General features: G+C 37.6%; 1 protein-coding gene and 2 long non-coding RNA genes across 3 annotated transcripts; 1 reads left to right on the top strand and 2 right to left on the bottom strand.

Moving 5' to 3' along the window:
• Window positions 1-3326: 3326 nt before the first annotated feature.
• On the bottom strand, window positions 3327-3716 carry LOC110677775. The gene is made up of 3 exons (XR_002501184.1): window positions 3652-3716; window positions 3495-3568; window positions 3327-3439 (listed from the first exon to the last, which is right to left on the bottom strand). It is a non-coding gene; the product is annotated as an uncharacterized LOC110677775 (long non-coding RNA).
• Window positions 3717-7423: 3707 nt separating this feature from the next.
• Window positions 7424-7800, bottom strand: LOC110679494. The gene is made up of 2 exons (XR_002502528.1): window positions 7570-7800; window positions 7424-7486 (listed from the first exon to the last, which is right to left on the bottom strand). It is a non-coding gene; the product is annotated as an uncharacterized LOC110679494 (long non-coding RNA).
• Window positions 7801-8431: 631 nt separating this feature from the next.
• Window positions 8432-9847, top strand: LOC5567209 (tetratricopeptide repeat protein 36 homolog). Its single transcript, XM_001651588.2, has 3 exons — window positions 8432-8716; window positions 9142-9333; window positions 9409-9847. The coding sequence occupies exons 1-3, from the start codon at window positions 8584-8586 to the stop codon at window positions 9648-9650; spliced, it is 567 nt and encodes a 188-aa protein (XP_001651638.2). The 5' UTR covers window positions 8432-8583; the 3' UTR covers window positions 9651-9847.
• Window positions 9848-18479: the final 8632 nt, after the last annotated feature.

Raw genomic sequence — 18479 nt, 5'->3', positions numbered from 1 at the left:
ATTCAGGATATAATAGATTATCAAATCGGCATTCCTTTTAACGTAAGAACTTTCAGCAACTTGATCTTGTCGTTATCTAACGGTTCACTCAAATACTCTACGTTGAGAAACGAACTCAACTCGTCATCAAGAGGTGTGAATTCTCCTCTGGTCACTGTAGCATTCTTTCGTTGGCGTTTCTGGCAATGTTCGGATTGAATTCCTGGATCGATCCAATTTAGTTCACCGGTGGATAAGTCAAGAGCTTATTCACTGATTTAATAACGCTGAAGAGGTAGGATGAGGGTCTTTCGGATGTTACAGCTCATACAAGATTTGTAAAATGTTCATATAAAATGCGTTACATGGTGGTGCGTGGATGTCATTTTTGGAGCACAAAATCAAAACAAAGACGAAAAAAGTTAGTATCAAAGTATGCTGTTAGACTGATGTGTGAGGTGTGCAAATATTCACTGTGCAAAAATTTTCTGCACAGTAGTCTAATAAGGTGCAAAACGCTCAATATTGTTACATAAAACATTTATTTTAAACCACTCTCTTTCCAGTGGCCAGTTTGATTATCAGTTTCACACTGGAAGCAGCTGTTCGACAGAATTACATTCGTTTTAGGGATGGTCTTTGGACACCTTTTGATATTTGGATTGTTCTCAAGGATGCTATACGGCTGCCACAGGAAACGAATCCGAAGCGGCTGTCGGGGATCACTGGATTGTTGTCCGGTTTGCTAGAAAATTAAACAGGGAGCGGAGAATCATAACACAGGCCAAATAACCAATGAGTTTTCAACCTTACCTGAGGATAGAAAGCAGCAATGTTTGGAGCTGTTCTTCCGATGGCCACTTTGACCTAGAGTCGTAGTAAATCGACCCTTGCTCCGACAGTAACGACAACGGCCTGCCATGTTGATGACAACATTGATATCGTATTATGAGCAGATACAAACGACGCTAATTTCACTATTAAATTGCGTTGATGAATCCTTGAAGTTTTGCTGCAAATTTTCGGAACGCAAAGAGACACACTCTTAAAAAAATTGCCAGCAGCTGTGTGTAACTTAGCGGAAAAAAACTGTCCCACATTTTCACACATTTTTACTTGGAAATAAGAGCAATATTTTTTTTTTTTTCAGTCAAGATGTTATTGATTTAAGTTTCTGTAATAAACGTTAATTTGCGTGAAAAATTAAAATAATTCTGCTAACAATACGATACTCACGTGGCCTTCGCGACAATTTTTTGAAGCGTGTACCACAAATGTTGCGTAATTCGTTGCATACAAATACCAATACGTGCAACAGTTTGCCAAACTGTTAGAAAAAAATAACATATAGTAAAACACGCTTGTGATAGTGAGTTATCAAAATATTAGCACGAAACCATTCCGCAAACTGTTGTTTTTAATTTCTGTTGAGTTTTAATTATATATTGTTCAACACTATTTGGACTCTACCAGATAATGTTACTGATTGGTATGGACTGCTTAAATAGCTTTAAATAGTTTCTAGCCGTAAGATTCATATTGTTCGACATAAAATCAACTGTTTGTGAAACGTTCACCGTACCAGTTAAAACAAACTTAATGTTTGGAATTCATGACCAATAGTATTTTTCTAAGCGGTTAGTTGTTTTTAAAACCTTTCACAGACAAACTATAAAGTTAAAATTGTGTGGCTACAAAACCAGCTTTATTGCAGCATATAATACCTCATTTAAACTGCATATGGAGGCTGAATGATACTTATTTGTGACGGCTATGATAAAAGATTGATATAATACACCTTGTTGTCATAAAAGCTGCGTTTAAACTGATTGACCTGCACTTTAATCTTGATAACTTACCGTTTTGATTCATATTACGGACACTTAAGGCCTCAGTGAAGTATAACCCAGCTTGGACCATACAAAATAAATCATTCTGTATGATTTTTTAGCGTTATCGAGTGTCGGAAGCCCTTAACTTTCGGATGGTGGGTAAAGAATACGCGTCCGCAACTTGAATAATTTTAAATAAATCAAATCGTGTGGCCTTTTCATGATTCTTATTCCGGACGCTCCCTCACTTTTGCCTCATATTCCGGACGCTTTGATTCGAATTACGGACAGCTCATGATAATCATTAGTGGAACAGTCAAATCATCAATTGAAATCGTTCAACCACTTAAGAGACGTCTAAGGTAGTTGGGCATTATAAATTTGCAATGATATTTATGGAAAAAACCTAATAAAACGAGCCTCGAAAATGAGAACTTTTGGACGGCGAAAATTGAAACATTTCGTGTGAAATGTTTCCCATACAAACGAGAGTGTCCGGAATTTGAAGCTGTCCGTAATATGAATCAAAACGGTACCTTATTTATACCTTTTGAATAAGTATTTGGGCTTTTCAGATGGATTGCGAATGCATTTCGATGCATTGCGAACACTTATTTCTGGCGAAAAACGACAAACTAATGTCCATTTTCATTGTTTCTGCGTATATTCTTCATAATAGCATACGCCAGGGCCGCATTTACGGGGGGCCGAGGGGGCCATGGCCCCCGGGCCCCCACAAATCTCGACAAAAATATTTATAGTTGAACTTTCACGAATAATTAGATTCATTACAGCTCGTATTACTGTGTGTATTTTTTTAATGATTTTTTCTAGGAATCTCGTGAGAATTTGAGAATTTTCCCAAAGATTCAGAGATAATTCCGAAGATTAAGTTATTATTTTCTGTGGAACTCCTCCAAGAATTTTGTTTCGGATATCTCAAGAATGTAATCTGAATTTAGGATAACAATAGTAATTACCCAAGAAATTTCTCCAAAGATGTTATTAAATATTTTTCAAGGAAGGCTTAGATCCTCCATGATTCTATCAGGTGATCGATTTCTTAAGTAGCAATTGTAGAGTTTGGTTGGAGGATTAGTAACAAAAAAATACCTGGAGGAACTCCTAATATAGTCTCTGGAAAAATAAACTCGAGGTCGCTGAGGAAATAAATCGAGATAAATCGTTGCAGTGCTCACGGTTTTCTTGGAGAAAGTCCTAAGCATCCTTTGAAAAATCGCTGAAAGAAATAAAAACTAGAGGGACCCCAGTATGAGTCCCTGAATCTCTGGAAAAATCACTGGAAAATTTTTTGAAGTTATTTAATGAGACATGTTAGATGAAATTCTTAATGAACCGGCTGAAAAGCTGCATTAAAGTTCTTGATTTTTTTATCTGGAGCCACTGCAATCCTAATGAGGGGAAAAGTGACTCTAGGGAGCATTTTGATTAAAATAGAGATCTTAGAGATCTTCTATTAACATTAAAGACTATTCAGAGATTTTTGTGGAGCAATCGACTGTTTATTTTAACTGTGGAATTTACGGCTAAGCAGTCTTGGAATGATTAAAACGAGTTTTGTTTCAACCCAACGTTTCGACACGGGGATTGTGTCTTCCTCAGGGGAGCTGTAATTTGTTCAATTGTTAATAGTGTTTTACACATTTGTGTTATATGACTTACATTAATTTGTCGTTTTTTGTCTAGTGTTTGGTCTAACTTTAACTGTCCTATGTTTAAATCGTCGTTGGTACATGCTGTGAGATGGATATTGTTCGTTATTACTTGTCCAAAAATTATAAAATAGTACAACTAAATTTTTTTTTGAAAAAGGTCTTACACTATTCGGAACCACTTTCAATTTACGTATTTCTTGTTTGGCAAATGGCGCAATTTTTCCCTTTTGCTCAACCCTCCTCCTGTGGTTCGTTTCATTTGCTTGATGAAGTGCCCTATCGGAATCATTCCAAGACTGCTTAGCCGTAAATTCCACAACTATTCAGAGACTTTCATTAAAATAGAGAGCTTCCCAACAAACATTAGTAGCTTCATAACAATTTATTCTGCTGAAATATGTTTGAGAATGGTTTGTTCAACTCTTATTCCGTGAAAATGTTTGTTGGCAAGTCTTTAGAAAAAGACTTGCTACCAGCCCTATAGCAATTTCTTCAACACTGAACTGTTAAATAAACATGTTTGTTCAACAACTTGACATTGGCATTGAGTGACATCGATATTGACAAAAAACATTGAATTCAACCTGTAAACATATAAAAACCACTAAGAAGTATTAAATACAAAAAAAACATTACCAACATGATTTTAAATGTCAGATTGGTTTACGTTCATAGGGAGTTCGAAGTATTTTTTAACGTAATAAAAAAGGGCCCCCACAGATAATGGACCCCGTGCCTCCACATTTGTAAATCCGGCCCTGAGCATACCCAAACTGCAAACTTTGTTGAATGCTGCTTGGTTACCATGAAAAGCGAAAAAAAGCTGCATCATCTTCAATCAGCATTTGTTCTGGCAATTTTACATTCGCAAATGCCGAATCATAGCAGTGTGCCCTTATTTGTGTATTTATGATGACAAAACAGCATTTGTCGATGACAATCAATCAATTATGGTTCCGCCATATTCATTTCACTCCGGTTGCCACAATTTCACTTTTTCAAATCATATTATCTCCATGGAATCGTGCATTTTACGCTATGGTGTGATGAATAAACTAACTGAATATAATTTAAAGCACAATCACTGTCCAATCGATCCAAGAAATGTTGAATATGTTTTATTCTTCACCTGGCCTAAAATACATGGCAAATGCTAAATTTATGGAAATATGCCACTTCCAGAGGGGGCAAAGGGAAATTTACTTCTTTGCCATCACATTTCACAATAAATCTCACTCGGCACTAAAGATTTGAGCACTATAACCAAATAAATCACATTAAATAAAAAGCACTACGAAATAAATTATCACAGACGTGTTCTCAATCTTATTTTGTTTTGTGTACGTTGTAATAAATCCAGCAAGATCGACGTTATGATAAATTCATTTTCGAGATGATGCGACATTCATCTAGAACAGGTTGCCTTAAAATAGCTTCCATAAATGCTATTTTGCTTTATTCGTGTGACATAATTGTACATTTTATAGCCTCTTTCAGAGTGGGCCAACTAGTCACGTTCTAATCTACAAGAGGTTTTGGGGGATGCGATGAAGGCAACAGCGCCTTGACCGTGGTTTTATGGGCGTTTATTTATAGCACCCTGCAAGTAATTCGTAAAACTAAAATTGTTACTTGGGTGGTCTTCATGATTGGGTAGCTCTAGAAGTAATTTACATGCTCCAGAGATTCGAGTATTATAATCCAACAGCCAAGAACTTAGCAAGCATATTTCTCGCATAACTTATGATCTCGCCCTAAAAGCCATTGGTAACCATGTATGTAGCTCATTGTTTCTGAGCATTTGAATGGATTTACACGTTGTTTTAACTACTCTATGGTGAAGAAAGGATCATTATCTACCTACCAGTGATGTTGGTTTGGATGTTTATTCCTTCACTTGCTCAGAAACAACGAGCTACACACATGGTTACCAATGGCTTTTAGGGCGTTATCTCAGAGTATGCGAGATTTGGATTCAGGGAGCCCGAATTGAACAAGTAAAGTTGTTTTCAAAACTAACAATAATTGATATAACAAGTGATCAATTTTACCCCAGAATGAGATGCCTCGATTTTTTATTGTAGAGACGATTTTCAGTACTAAAATCACATTTGTATGAAAAGTTCAGTATATGAGCCAATGAGGTTCACGATAGTACTTGTTGTTTTGCATTCAGTTGTTTGGCATTGGCATCATAATAGAAAACAGACATGGAAAACAGTGAAAAATGATCAAGTTCACCCGAAATTACGGTACATGTAAACTTCAAAACGTCAAAACCTTATCCAGCTTTTTATGAGCACTAATGGCTGCCGCAAGTATGCTTGCTTTCTGGTAGGGATCAGTCGATATGACGTTTGGCTTGGGTCCGTTCAATATAAAACGACCCAAGCCAAACGTCAAATCGACTTATCCCTACCAGAAAGCTAGCCTATTTGCGGCAGCCATTAGCGCTTTTAAAAAGCTGGATAGCAACAAGAAAAATGTGTTTGTCTATGGAAAATAAGACATGCCTCGATATTTACCCTTTTATAAATAGTTTAGTCATGAAAATCAATAGTTTTCATTAATGGAGTCGATTTGTAGAAAGATTTCCAATCGATTGGTGCTAGAATCTCGAAGATCTATCCGGGTGTTAATATGTTATTAACAGTCAAAATCTAACTACTTTTCGTGACGAGAGCGATTTTCGTTTTTCGAAATTGTACCCCAATATGTTGCCGTAAGACGTTATCCAACATCATAAAAAACACTTTGGAACGGCGACACAAGAAACTAATACAATTATAATCAAAAACTACTTCGAATTTCACTCCGACGTTTTTGTCATTGGAGACTTTATTGCCAAGCATCACTACTGGAACTTTTTTCCAAGCAATTCTTTATTTTTTTATCTTGTAGAAACCCTACTATGAATCTAGTCAGCTTTGTACTCACGACGACTTTGATTTTGAACAAGTCCCTGTTACATTTCAAATTTCCCACGAAGTAATTTTCAGCGCTACCAGTTTCGCTTTAATTTATTTAAGAGCTACATAGAAAAAACACATCGAAAGTAATCTAGACATTATTATTTGATCGCAAACACTTTTGAAACCCTCGTTGAAGCAAGAAGAATTGCAATACCAAATTGGGACGTAAAATTCGAATTTGTTATTGTAGGCAACGATCTAAACCCCACATATTCCGTAAAACTTGTGTTTAACAAAATGTCAAGAATATACTAATTAGTTTTACCAAATTAGAATGATAGTAGGGGTATTCACTAAACAGCGTAAAGCGCTGCGTAAGTCATGCTAAAGTGAGTATTTTAAATGTTTCATTACAATGCGTAAATAACCAATGAAACGTTTCAGGATGATGACATTCAACGGTCTTTCAATCTAAGGAAGCTGAGAATTCTTTGGAAATATAACAAACGTCAATATTGGGAATCCAAACGAACAACTTTAAATTTATTTTTGTAAATATTCGTGTTACTGAGAACAAAAGAATCTACGAAAATGAATAAAAATATTTGACTACAAGTTACAAGTGCAAACATTAAATTCAAATATAGAATATACTGTACATAACCCATCGCCATTACTATCGATATGTGGTTGTACCGGATGTTTAAAGCTCATAGTTGGTTTTATTATGTGTCCCAAAAAGTTTGGGATATTGAACAATGTCTTACATCAGATAATGATTTTAAACAAGTCTACAAATAAAAGGAGCTTGGATATACATTTGAATTGGCTAGAAGGAGTTATCATATTTGAGACGGGGAGGGAATTGTGTTTGAGGTAACACGTTCAATGATTGACGACAAACGGTACTGCAGAATTTGAAATCTGTATCGGACTAAATTTGATTTTTATTATAAGCTACACACCAAAAAACACATTTAGAACACAAATCACACTGCTGGGGAATTAGGAAGAAGTTTGTCTAATCGTTAACTGGTTGAAACTCGCTGTCGATTCGGAACCAGCTCCAGATGCTCCCACGAAAGTCCTAGAAACAAATATACATATATTGGTGTTTTTCGATGGGTCCATAGATGGACTTATAGATTGCCTTTTAGGTTAAATGTTTACCTTTAATAATAATGTAGGAACGGCTGAATTGTACCGGAGATTCTAGTCGTACATAAAAACTTATAAAACAAAGCTATTTTCGAGAATTTAGTTGACGTTTTCAGTGGGTGACTAGATTAAAAATCTCTCATTTGACGTCCAATAGAATCAGAGGAGGAATATTTCATGTGAAATGTTTCTTTGCCCAAGTTACGCATAATTTCCCTTTACGCAGCTTTTAGTGAATACCCCTAGTGTGTGATATAACCATTTATGAAATACCTAGTTAATGTAGTGAAGTATGGTATTAAAAATAATACAAATGAAGCTAAAAAATATAGGCAATAAAAATTCAACATACGCCGTATTCCATTCTAGTTCTTCTGTTCCACTAAAGTTCAAACCCAATCGACAATCAAACAATTAATCAATTAGAAAGGCATTTTTGCGAACAACTGCGCGCATAAGGTCACATTGCAGCACGCAATCCATATTTGGTGTGCTTCTTATTTCCAATTTACTAATGAAATAATTAGTCCATCGCTTGATGCATTTTGTGATTGTGGTTCGCATTTAAACCGCCATTGACGCAAAACATCGAATTATGGAGAGTTTGCGACAGTCGTCGCGCTATAAAACACCATGCTTGGAAACTATAAAAGTCCAAAAAAGTTGTCGACGTTTCGTTGGCGAACCGACAACGTCTGCGTCTGCTTCCAAAAACCGGCTTTCGTTCATGCATGTGATAACGATTATCCATCGCACACATGTTCGTCTACCTGTTGAACGGATTGGATACCTGCCTCCACGCTCACATCCCATCCCAAACTTGTTTTTGTTGTGGTTCTGAATCGTCATCAGTAGTGGCTTGACGACTAATGCCGGACCCGGTTTCAAGTCTGACTATGCAAATCAAGTCTTTTTGTGGGCTTGGATTCCTATGGACGGTGTGGAAACTTCTAAACAAACCCAGACGACGAATCAGTCGTTTCAAAAGTGTTGAGTAGTGCAGATCTTAGAACGAAGAAGTTCAGAATGTCGAACTTGAACCGTGATTGCTTGAGTGAGCACGATCGACAGGTGTTGGAATCAATTTTCAACCCTTCGCAAATCGGTGGCGAAGAACTGATCTACACTGGAAAGGAGGAGTTTCCTGATGATCTGCAAGGTATTTGAACTAGAATTGTTTCTTCAATATGTGAACATGGGTTAACATCATAAATAATAATTAACCACAAAGGCCTGACATGTTGATTGATTACTAATTGCATTTAATTCATGTCATGATCAATTAACTTATCGAGTCATAAAATGCACCATAACCTTTTGTCTGTATTCTGGGGTCAAAATGACCCCAGAGCATTTGGAGAGCCGTAACTTATTTTCAAATATCGTGAAAAGAAGTTTTCTAGAGAGTGGCTTGTGGTCATATTGACCCCAAACTTAAATCACGATGGATTCGCTAAATCTGTACGCTAAATTTCGCGAACTCATAACGATTTGAATTTAGGATCAATATGACCCCAAAGTACAGTCAACGAAGCTTTTTTTGAACAGACAGAAGGCAAACATTGATCTGAACTTTTCCGCCAGACCTCGTCGAGCCGGACAACCCCCGCATCCAACAGTCCAAGAAACTCGAAATCGACGCAATCGAACTGGCCGAGGGTGGAAAACTACACGAAGCGATTGAACTGTTCAGCAAAAGCATTGAAGCAGCACCGGAACGACCTGCTCCGTGGAATAATCGAGCCCAAGCACATCGCTACTTGGGCGATGAGAAAGGTAAACTTGGTGCGCCTCCTGGCGGTGACTAGCAAAAGCTACGACTGAATCGGTTTTCTATGTTTTTTTTTACAGCGGCACTGGAAGACATCGAACAGGCGCTGAAGCTTTCGAATCGGTCCGGCAGGACGGGCTGTCGGGCGCTTTGCCAGCGAGGAGTGCTTCGAAGGAAGAACAAGGATACAGACGGGGCTCGGGAGGATTTTGAAGCGGCGGCAAAGCTGGGCAGCAAATTTGCCCGAACGCAACTGATCGAGCTGAATCCGTATGCGGCGTTGTGCAACCAGATGTTGCGTGAGGTGATGAAGGTTACGTGATATTTCGTGAATTCTCTATATAGTTTTAAGGTTGATATTGTTATACTTTGTCGTAAAATTAGTGGTAGAAATCATTCTTGATCATTCGGTGGTATTCAGAGTGAACAAATTTTAATCAAAATAAATTCGATTTCATGATTGAAGTTATTCTTTACAAATTGATTTTGAATTATGAATAAATAAATAGGGGGAAAATGTCATGGAATACGTAGAAAAACAGCAAAAACTATTATTTATATTTAATGGCTTGTTCTACATGTATAATTGTATCTCCCATGCTATGTCAATAACTAATGTAAACATCAACTAGAAATTCTTTTTGCGAACGTTTTTGAATTCCATGTTACCATGTACCAAACTACGCAATTTTAATATTAAATAGCGACACTTGGTTGAACCTATTTTCAAGCTCCACTTGTAAATTAAACGTTCTATATTATTTTATTATTCAGAAAGTCGCTGAACAAATTGATTTATTGCAATAAATATTCATTACTATCATTTTAGCCCAAAATTCTACTAAAAACTATAAAGAGGCTTTTATTTCATCAAAAGCTATTGAGCCCTTTTGATTTGGGCTCTTAGTCGCCGGCCGACGCTGATGACGCCAGTGCAGTGAGTTGATGCCTTTGTTTACTCTAACATGTGTTAAGGCCTTCTATACTGAAATCAATGTTGGAGTAAACGTAATCATGACCATGTATTTAAGAATTACAGGATTCAGTTTGTAGTGAATGAGCTGTATATTTGATTCCATTTTGGCGCTGTTTCAACAATCCTCAATATGTTTCATTCAAACATACAGCTCATTCACTACACAGTTAAATTAATTGCAGCCACGGTAATCTTCAAGGTGATAGGGTTTAATTTATTTCCATGTCCACCTTCAAAATAATAACCTAAATTGATCATGGTTTATTATTCTTTAAGGCCACACGGGACATCATTATAAGCACCATGAAGAAGCAAATCTCAAGTACCACTCTATATATCGTTGTTAAAAAGTATCACTAGGGTGATCAAGGCATTTTGGACAGACTGTTATGCGTATATAATTTGGCCATTTACGGCAAAATCAAATGGAAGTGGCCAAATTGTATACGCGTAACGCACTGTCCAAAATACATAAAACACCCTATAATTCGCTCCCAATACGACAATTCGTCCGGTGGGGTGTGATGCTGTCGTCATGATGATGGTTGACGAGAGCAATGTCAAACTCATGCATGGTTTCAAAACATTCGGAACAAAATATTTATTTTCACCGCTTACTTCACTTATGTATGAAATTGAATGAGATCCAATGGTAGAGAATTCATTTATCTACCCAATGGTATTTTTAGGGGCAGCAGAGAATGTCCCGAAGCGTGTTTTATTCAAGCGCAAAAATCGCTCAGGCGAAAGTTCCAATGAAACTAACCTCACATATCCTGGTTTTCCAACCTCAAACTAGTGCTCCTACCAGCCGGATCTCAATTTTTATGAAAGTAGTGCAATAATACAAAAAACAAACGTATGTAGAACATAGAGAATGGATATTCCTACCTTTTTCGCCTAACTGTTTCACTGTGAACCGTCTTATATCAGGAAAATAAAACATTTTTCCCCACAGCGGCATGTGATGGATGCGTGAAAAATCAAATCTCTCATCATCTGACTAGTTGCGCTACCAAAGTATAGATGGCTAACGGTATGTTGCGTTTTGCGATTGGAAGCGTATTCTACATGTGTAGCTTTATCGGTTCACTAAAACTTGAGATTTGCTTTCGCAAAGTTTGGATGAAAATTGTTAGAGCGAGACAAAAGATAGGGAAAATAACACGGTCTCCCGTGTTACCTTAAACGTATCAAGAGACGCCATTACTGTTTTTGGAAGAAAGCACAGCTCTCGCATAGTTGAACGATTTGCTTTGGAAAAGTTGTTAAAAAAATTTAAAAATAAATTTGCTTTGGAAAAGTTGTAAAATAAATAAATTTAAATAAAAAAAAATGTTTGAGAAATTAACAGGTATTATTGGAAAATGCAAGTTTTGTGTTTCCAATCATTGTTTAGCTCTTATTGGATATAATTTTTTTTTTCTCTTTGATTGCAAATTTTAGCTGAAAATATCAGAATGAATCAGAATCTGAATGTGCTTTCCCAAAATGTTCTTCGAATGAATACGATAATTTTTTACATAGGTAAGTTACCTCTCTATTTTTTCTTATAGAATTTAAACTTTGTTTTTTTTTTTTTTAATTTTAACGTTTATTCTATAGGCTCAAGCAGAAGTTTAACTTATTTCTCTACTGATAAACAGATTACTCCATAAATACAACTGGTGGACCTGAATGCTACATTTCCAATACCAGCTGTTGTTGTTTTTGTTACCGTTTAAGAGGGACTTTAACCCGAATGTCATTCGTACCTTTCACCAACTGCCTGCTAAAGTCGAGCTATTTTATGCTAATAGTAAGTGTGAACTACTGTAAAACTGTCGTCTAATAAAGATGCTGGTTCTGATATTTAGTTATTTGGAATATCATTTGCCATGTATTCGGGTTTGCGAATTTGTGGTATCAGATTTTCCAATTTTTTGCAAATTCTGAGGCATTGCGCGTGAAACATTATCAAGTTCTGAAAGATGTCACGAACACTACAAACGTACAGTGCATTTTACTACACAAATGATGTCAATTTAAACGCAATTGATGGTTCACAGAATAACTCATTCAAAATCAATAAAAATTGATAATGAAATAAGAAAATTAAAGTGTAGAAGGGTATTAAGCGGTGAAGTATGGAACATGGGAATCTCTACAGCAAGAAAAGGTTCATGCAGTCGATTGAATATATGATTTATTGAATCCTTCGTCACCGATGAACGGGAAATTCCGGTGGTCCCAAAAGTGGCCACTGTAGTCAATTATCCATTTTAGGGCTACATTTGCCCTATTTAAGCACGAGCTTAGCTTGGCTTAGCTTAGCTTACCTTAGACTGACTACACATATCAATGGTTGCTATTCCGTGATTGACCGAAGTCAGTGAAAATGCACAAAGAATCAACTAGAAGTTCAGCTGGGATTGGCCATAATCTTCTTCAGTGTGCATAATTCAGTGCCTCTATTTATACAAGGTCAATAACGGCGCCGGCCACGTCCTTGCAGTCAGGTGGGATTGAGGGAAGGAATGTTAGTGTGTAACCTTTGCTATTTGGAGACCGTGTTTGCCTCTGCATCTCCACAAAGGTTACTGGGAGGGATGTTTGTTAATGGGGAGGATCGTTGGGTCAAAGGATTCACTTTGATAAGCGATTAGACCATGATAAACAATGATTTGTGAGATATATACATGCTTATACGTAAATATAATTTCTATGTAGAGGAAAATTATGCCGACACTTGAGGTGACGAACCATTCAAAGTTTGTTGAACAAATACCTAAATGTAACCACAGACAAACAGACGTAACACTCAGAACAAATCTCGATCAAATTCATAGTCACGAGGACATGTACGCCCAATGCTAAAATAAGTGTGTTTGGCCGACGGGCCAACAGATGGCGGTAGTGTGTAAACGTCATACGCGAACAAAAACGATGCGAGCGCTGCAGATGGCGGATTGACCACATACCATATTTTTGAATCGACCGTTAAAAAGGTGGTCGATGGACAATGAAGAGAGTGTGACGTCTGTTTGTCTGTGATGTAACATTCCTACAGCTGTCAGTACGAAAGCATGTGTTATTATATTTTACTCATTTGAAAAGAAACAAAAGACTCAATTGGTTGGGACATCATAGAACACTCTTATTCTTATGTCGACACTTACAGTGGCGAACCATCCAAAGTTTGTTGAATAAAGTGAACCTTTCGCAAGTCTACACTTGTAGTGTCGAACCATTCAAAGTTTTTTTAATTACAAAAATAAAGGTATATAAGGGGTGTTCTAAAAAAAAATGTTAAACATAAATAAATCATGAATCAGAGTTTGTGTCGACACTCACAGTGACGAACCATCCATAGTTTGTTGAAACATCATATTTACATCCCACCATTGTAACGATTAAATGTGCAGTCATACATATTTTATAGATTAGAAATAGTAGCATGAAACGAGCTCACCAATTGATCCGTTATCCTTGACTGAGCAGCCACAATCCACTTTCAGCTTCACTCGTTTGCTCGGCTAGCACTCAGAAAAAAAAATAGGCGCGCCACCCGAAAAAAAAACACGGACGACAGCTCGGGCTTTCTTGACGCACTGCCCAGGAGCAAGCGTCAAGGTCGTCGAAAGATCAAAAAGAACGAACCGATCGCGGCACTTTTTAACTTACTCCAACCGAACTCCCCGATCACGCCACTTTTTCACTTACGAGATCGACGCGCGGCATGTTTGATCCTGCCCTCGTCGCTCGCTCCGGCAAAAGCAAGCGTCAAGGTCGAAAGATCAAACAGAACTCCATTAGCCCTATTTAAGCACGAGACATAAAAAATGAACCGTCGCAGGATATGTATTGGAGTTCAATTTCAATTTTCCTTAATTACAGGTTCCCTCTGGAACATCCGGTGGTCTCAAAAGTGGCCACAATATTTAAATATACACATTGAGTCTACAGTTGCCCTATTTACGACAAGACATGAAGAACGAACTGTCGCATGATATGTTTTGGTGTAAAAATCGAAATGTCCCCAATGATAGGTTCCTTAGGGAACTATAGGAGGTCCCCAAAGTGGCCATTCTAGTTAAATATCCATTTTCGGTCTAAAGTTGATCTATTCATGACTAGACATGAAGAATGAGCCGTTGCTCGATGAGTATTGGAGCTCAATTCCAATTGTCCCCGATCATAGGTTCCCTAGGAGACACCCGGTGGTCCCAAAAGTGGCCAATTCAAATAAATTCCCATTTTGAGTCTACAGTTGCCCTATTTACGACAAGACATGAAGAATGAGCCGTCGCATGATATGCTTTGGTGTTGAAATCGAAATGTCCCCTATGCAAGGTTCCCCCGGGGCACTTGGCGGCGTCATGAGTGGCCAAATCTGTACAAGACTCTTTCTCAATTTATAATAGGGTATTTTATGATAAGCTAGGGAGAAAACAATATTGCGCGACATATTTTGAGTGAATAAATTGTTTGATCCCAATTCGGATCCACTACAGGCACCGATTCCGGGGAAATGGCCATATCTTGGTTGTTTCTGGATCGATCTTAATACTTGGCGCACCAATCGCTTCAGAATTTGATCTTCTATCTTCATGTGTAATAAAATTTTGAATTTTTAGCCGAGACCTTTGCTAAAAACATGTCATAATTTTACTGCATAAGACATGCTTCCAGAAATCCGGATTATCACCGGTATCCGGTGGTCATAGTTCATCTCCGTGGATTCACCTCAAAACTAGATTAGTTGACCCGTCCATTACTTCTTGAAGAATTGAAATCGGTCAATTTTTGTCAAAGTTACAGCATTCCAAAGTTGGCCCAATTTTTGCCTGTCCCAGTTATTTTGACAACCCCCTGTATATCAAATATTCCATCATTTGCGATACTTTAAAAATGGGGAGGGTGCAAAAAAAAGGGGGGAGGGCCTCCTGCAAATCTTATTACAACTCTTCATATTGGACTTAACGTTTTAAACATTATATGGCACATGAATTCCGCTGTCCTGAATATAAAACACTGTGTCGGTTTATTGATTAGATAAGATTTTTAAATAAAAAATGCAAAAAGTTCAAGTATATTTTAAAAATGACCTGGGGCAGACACGAACATTCTGAAAACGCCTTTTTTTTTTGTTTATTTTTATACTTTCAAGCCCGGGTTGTCCGGTCTCTGTGCATTCAGATCGACTTTTTTTGTCGAACAGTGTTATCAAATCACACTACACCGCTGACCTCAACTCTGTTTCAGTCAAATATAGAAATGAAGCCTTTTTAGGAAATGGCCGCATTTTCGAAGTTGGTCAGCGAAAAAATGAGATGAGGCCTTTTAAAAAATGTTATTTTTTCAACTTCCAGCTTAATGAATGAATGACTTTTGTATGTTTCAATAAACACATGCTCTTATATACCAGAATAAGCAGAATACCGATTTGTTTACATTTTGCAATTGAGGCCTTTTCAATTGTTCGTCTTGAACGTTTACTGTTTCAATCGCCACGAGCAGCAGTTGCTTCTATGCACCAAATTAATCACCACTTCCATCAAGTTGTTGTGGTAACAAGGTTAGCGTGTACGCCTCGCAGTAGTTTTTAACAATGCCCTAGATTCAAATCCCGTCGCTCGCACCAATTTTAGTTTATCCACGTAGTGATAATTCTCTGGAGAAGTTGATGAGCAGAAAATATGAGGAGTGAAAAAAATATGTCCAGAGTGGTATGATTCTCGATTATCCTACATCGTTACTCTACACAAAAAAAAAACATGTTACCAATTTTTTGACGTAGAAGTACGTCTTTCTTCTCTATACAGGAGTGAAATTGGAATTTCAAAACCGAGAGCGTTACGCTGGCATGAAATATTTTAAACGTTTATAACTTTTCGCTGGCTTAACGAAATTTCTTGATTAGCACCTCAATCGAAAGATAAGACATCAAAGCTTCATGTCGTTTACTTACTGAATCCCACATACCTGTTCAAATAGTTTAAAAACTGTTTTAAAATAGAACGTTGATTTCAAGCAAATCTATCAATAGGGGTGGCTAGAGAAAATTTGACGTCATTTGCTTTTCACTCTCCGATTGGCTCGCATCTCAGCAGGCGACAGATCGGCTTGCTCTGACCGGGCGTGCTTCTCTGGCACTGACATCGATTGCGAAGGACGCCCCCGTTTATCTTGCTTCGCTCAAATCAAACTGTCGAGCGAGCGAGAGAAGATGCCGTCCGAAGCTAAAGCCATCATCGCTGCCGTCGCCTAGAAGAAGAAGAGGAAGCAGTCCACAGGTGAATTTGCGGTCGAACTGTGAACACGGTCGGGCGAGTCATTCTCGCTTTATGGTTCACCGCTTGTTTGCGTTCACCCAGCCATCGTCATCGCCGCCGCAAATTTCATCGGCCGAGGAGCTGTTGACCCGCGCTTCAAAATTTCGACTCGTGATGAAATCATCATTGGTGGTCAAGAAGCAATCCCCTTAGGGGCAAATACCAGAAGCCCCCTGAGTTTTGCAGGTCCGAGCAGTGTTATTTATCCGTAACAACATCGAAGCTTACAAAGCCATCGGTTCTTTTCAGAGCCATCAAATTTGTGGAAAAGAGTTAAAAGTGAAATATTTCCGACTTTATTTATAACTTCTAATATTCCTAAATCAATTTCACACGGCTTCATACAAAATTTCAGTTGTCATGAATAATTTATGACTCAACCATTTGAGATTGTACTCGCGGACGCTGCTGCAGTGCCGTCGGGGTGAGTGCTCAACGATTGTAAAATAGAGTGGCTTTTCCAACAGCGCCTTTTATGTTCCATATTTTATGGGAACACTTTGATTAGGAAAATTATCCCATGTAACAAAATTGCGACATGTTTAGAATGCTTTTGAAAAGACATTCTATTGAACAATTGTAATAATTTTGGCACCCATGAATCAGAAATTTACCGTAATAATAAAGAAAACTATTGATTATCAATAGCTCGTATTGAATATTTAGGGAATGCCAATCATTCCAACAATTCATGTTCGACCAATTTCTCACGTATTAGTATTCTCCACAATTTTCAAGTAATTCCAAGCCCAACACATTATTGGCACATACCCATTTCCCAGACTGGTCGATCAGAAAGAGCACAAAAGGGAGGAGCATCATCTGCTATTCCAAGGTTATAAAACATGCTGCCTTCGTTGGATTCAGTTTCAATCCATTACCGCTTTCGAGCTGGTAAGAGCTCCTCCGAACTTGCTCAGCAAGAAGTACCTAGATGCTAGAAGCCTGCTGAGCTGTTAATCCAGAATCCGGTTTGTGAAATCGCTCACTATTCAGCTACGTTTCCAGATTTCAACTAAATCCCTGTGATCCGCTACCCTGTTGCTGTTGTGCACCCATGAAATATTTAGCTGGTTTGTCGAATAAACTGAGAGCTTATTCACATCTTCTTATTCTTCTTCTTTTTCTTCTTGGCATTAACGTCCTCACTGGGACAGAGCCTGCTTCTCAGCTTAGTGTTCTTATGATACTTCCACAGTTATTAACTGAGAGCTTTCTTTGCCAAAGTTTCCATTTTTGCAATCGTATATCGTGTGGCAGGTACGATTATACTCTATGCCCAGGGAATGCAAGAAAATTTCCATTACGAAAAGATCCTGGACCGACCGGGAATCGAACCCAGACATCTTCAGTATGGCTTTGCTTTGTAGCCGCGGACTCTAACCAAACCACTCGGCTAAGGAAGGCCCTAACTTATTCACATGCATTTGCAACTTTTTCGATTTTCCATACAAAATGACCAACTTTGGTTAGTTAGATCTCAGTTATTTATGGAAATATTGTCGAATGAAACATTCACAGAACATCAGATGTAACTTGAGTTTTAACATATATTTTTGAATAATTTTTCCAATTACAAGTTTTTAAGTAATAACGGTTTGACTAAACTGTAATTTTCGACGAAAAATTCAAAACTTTTTATCTTAAATTCTGATAGCCTTACACAAAAACTGTCTTCAGCAAACTTATTCATCTCGTCAAAATCTACAACTTTGCTGTTTAGTTATGTCAATTATAAAATATCGTCAAAAAATTCACTTAAGTCAAACCGTTACTGCTTTTCAACGTGTAATTGGAAATATCACTCAAAAATATATGTTAAAATTTAAGTTATGTCTGATATTCTGTGAAAATTTCATTC

Source organism: Aedes aegypti, chromosome 3, assembly GCF_002204515.2.
Source record: "Aedes aegypti strain LVP_AGWG chromosome 3, AaegL5.0 Primary Assembly, whole genome shotgun sequence".
Classification (NCBI taxonomy): Eukaryota; Metazoa; Arthropoda; class Insecta; order Diptera; family Culicidae; genus Aedes; species Aedes aegypti.
Note: the sequence above shows the minus strand (reverse complement) of the source record. Positions and strands in the feature narration are given on the sequence as shown.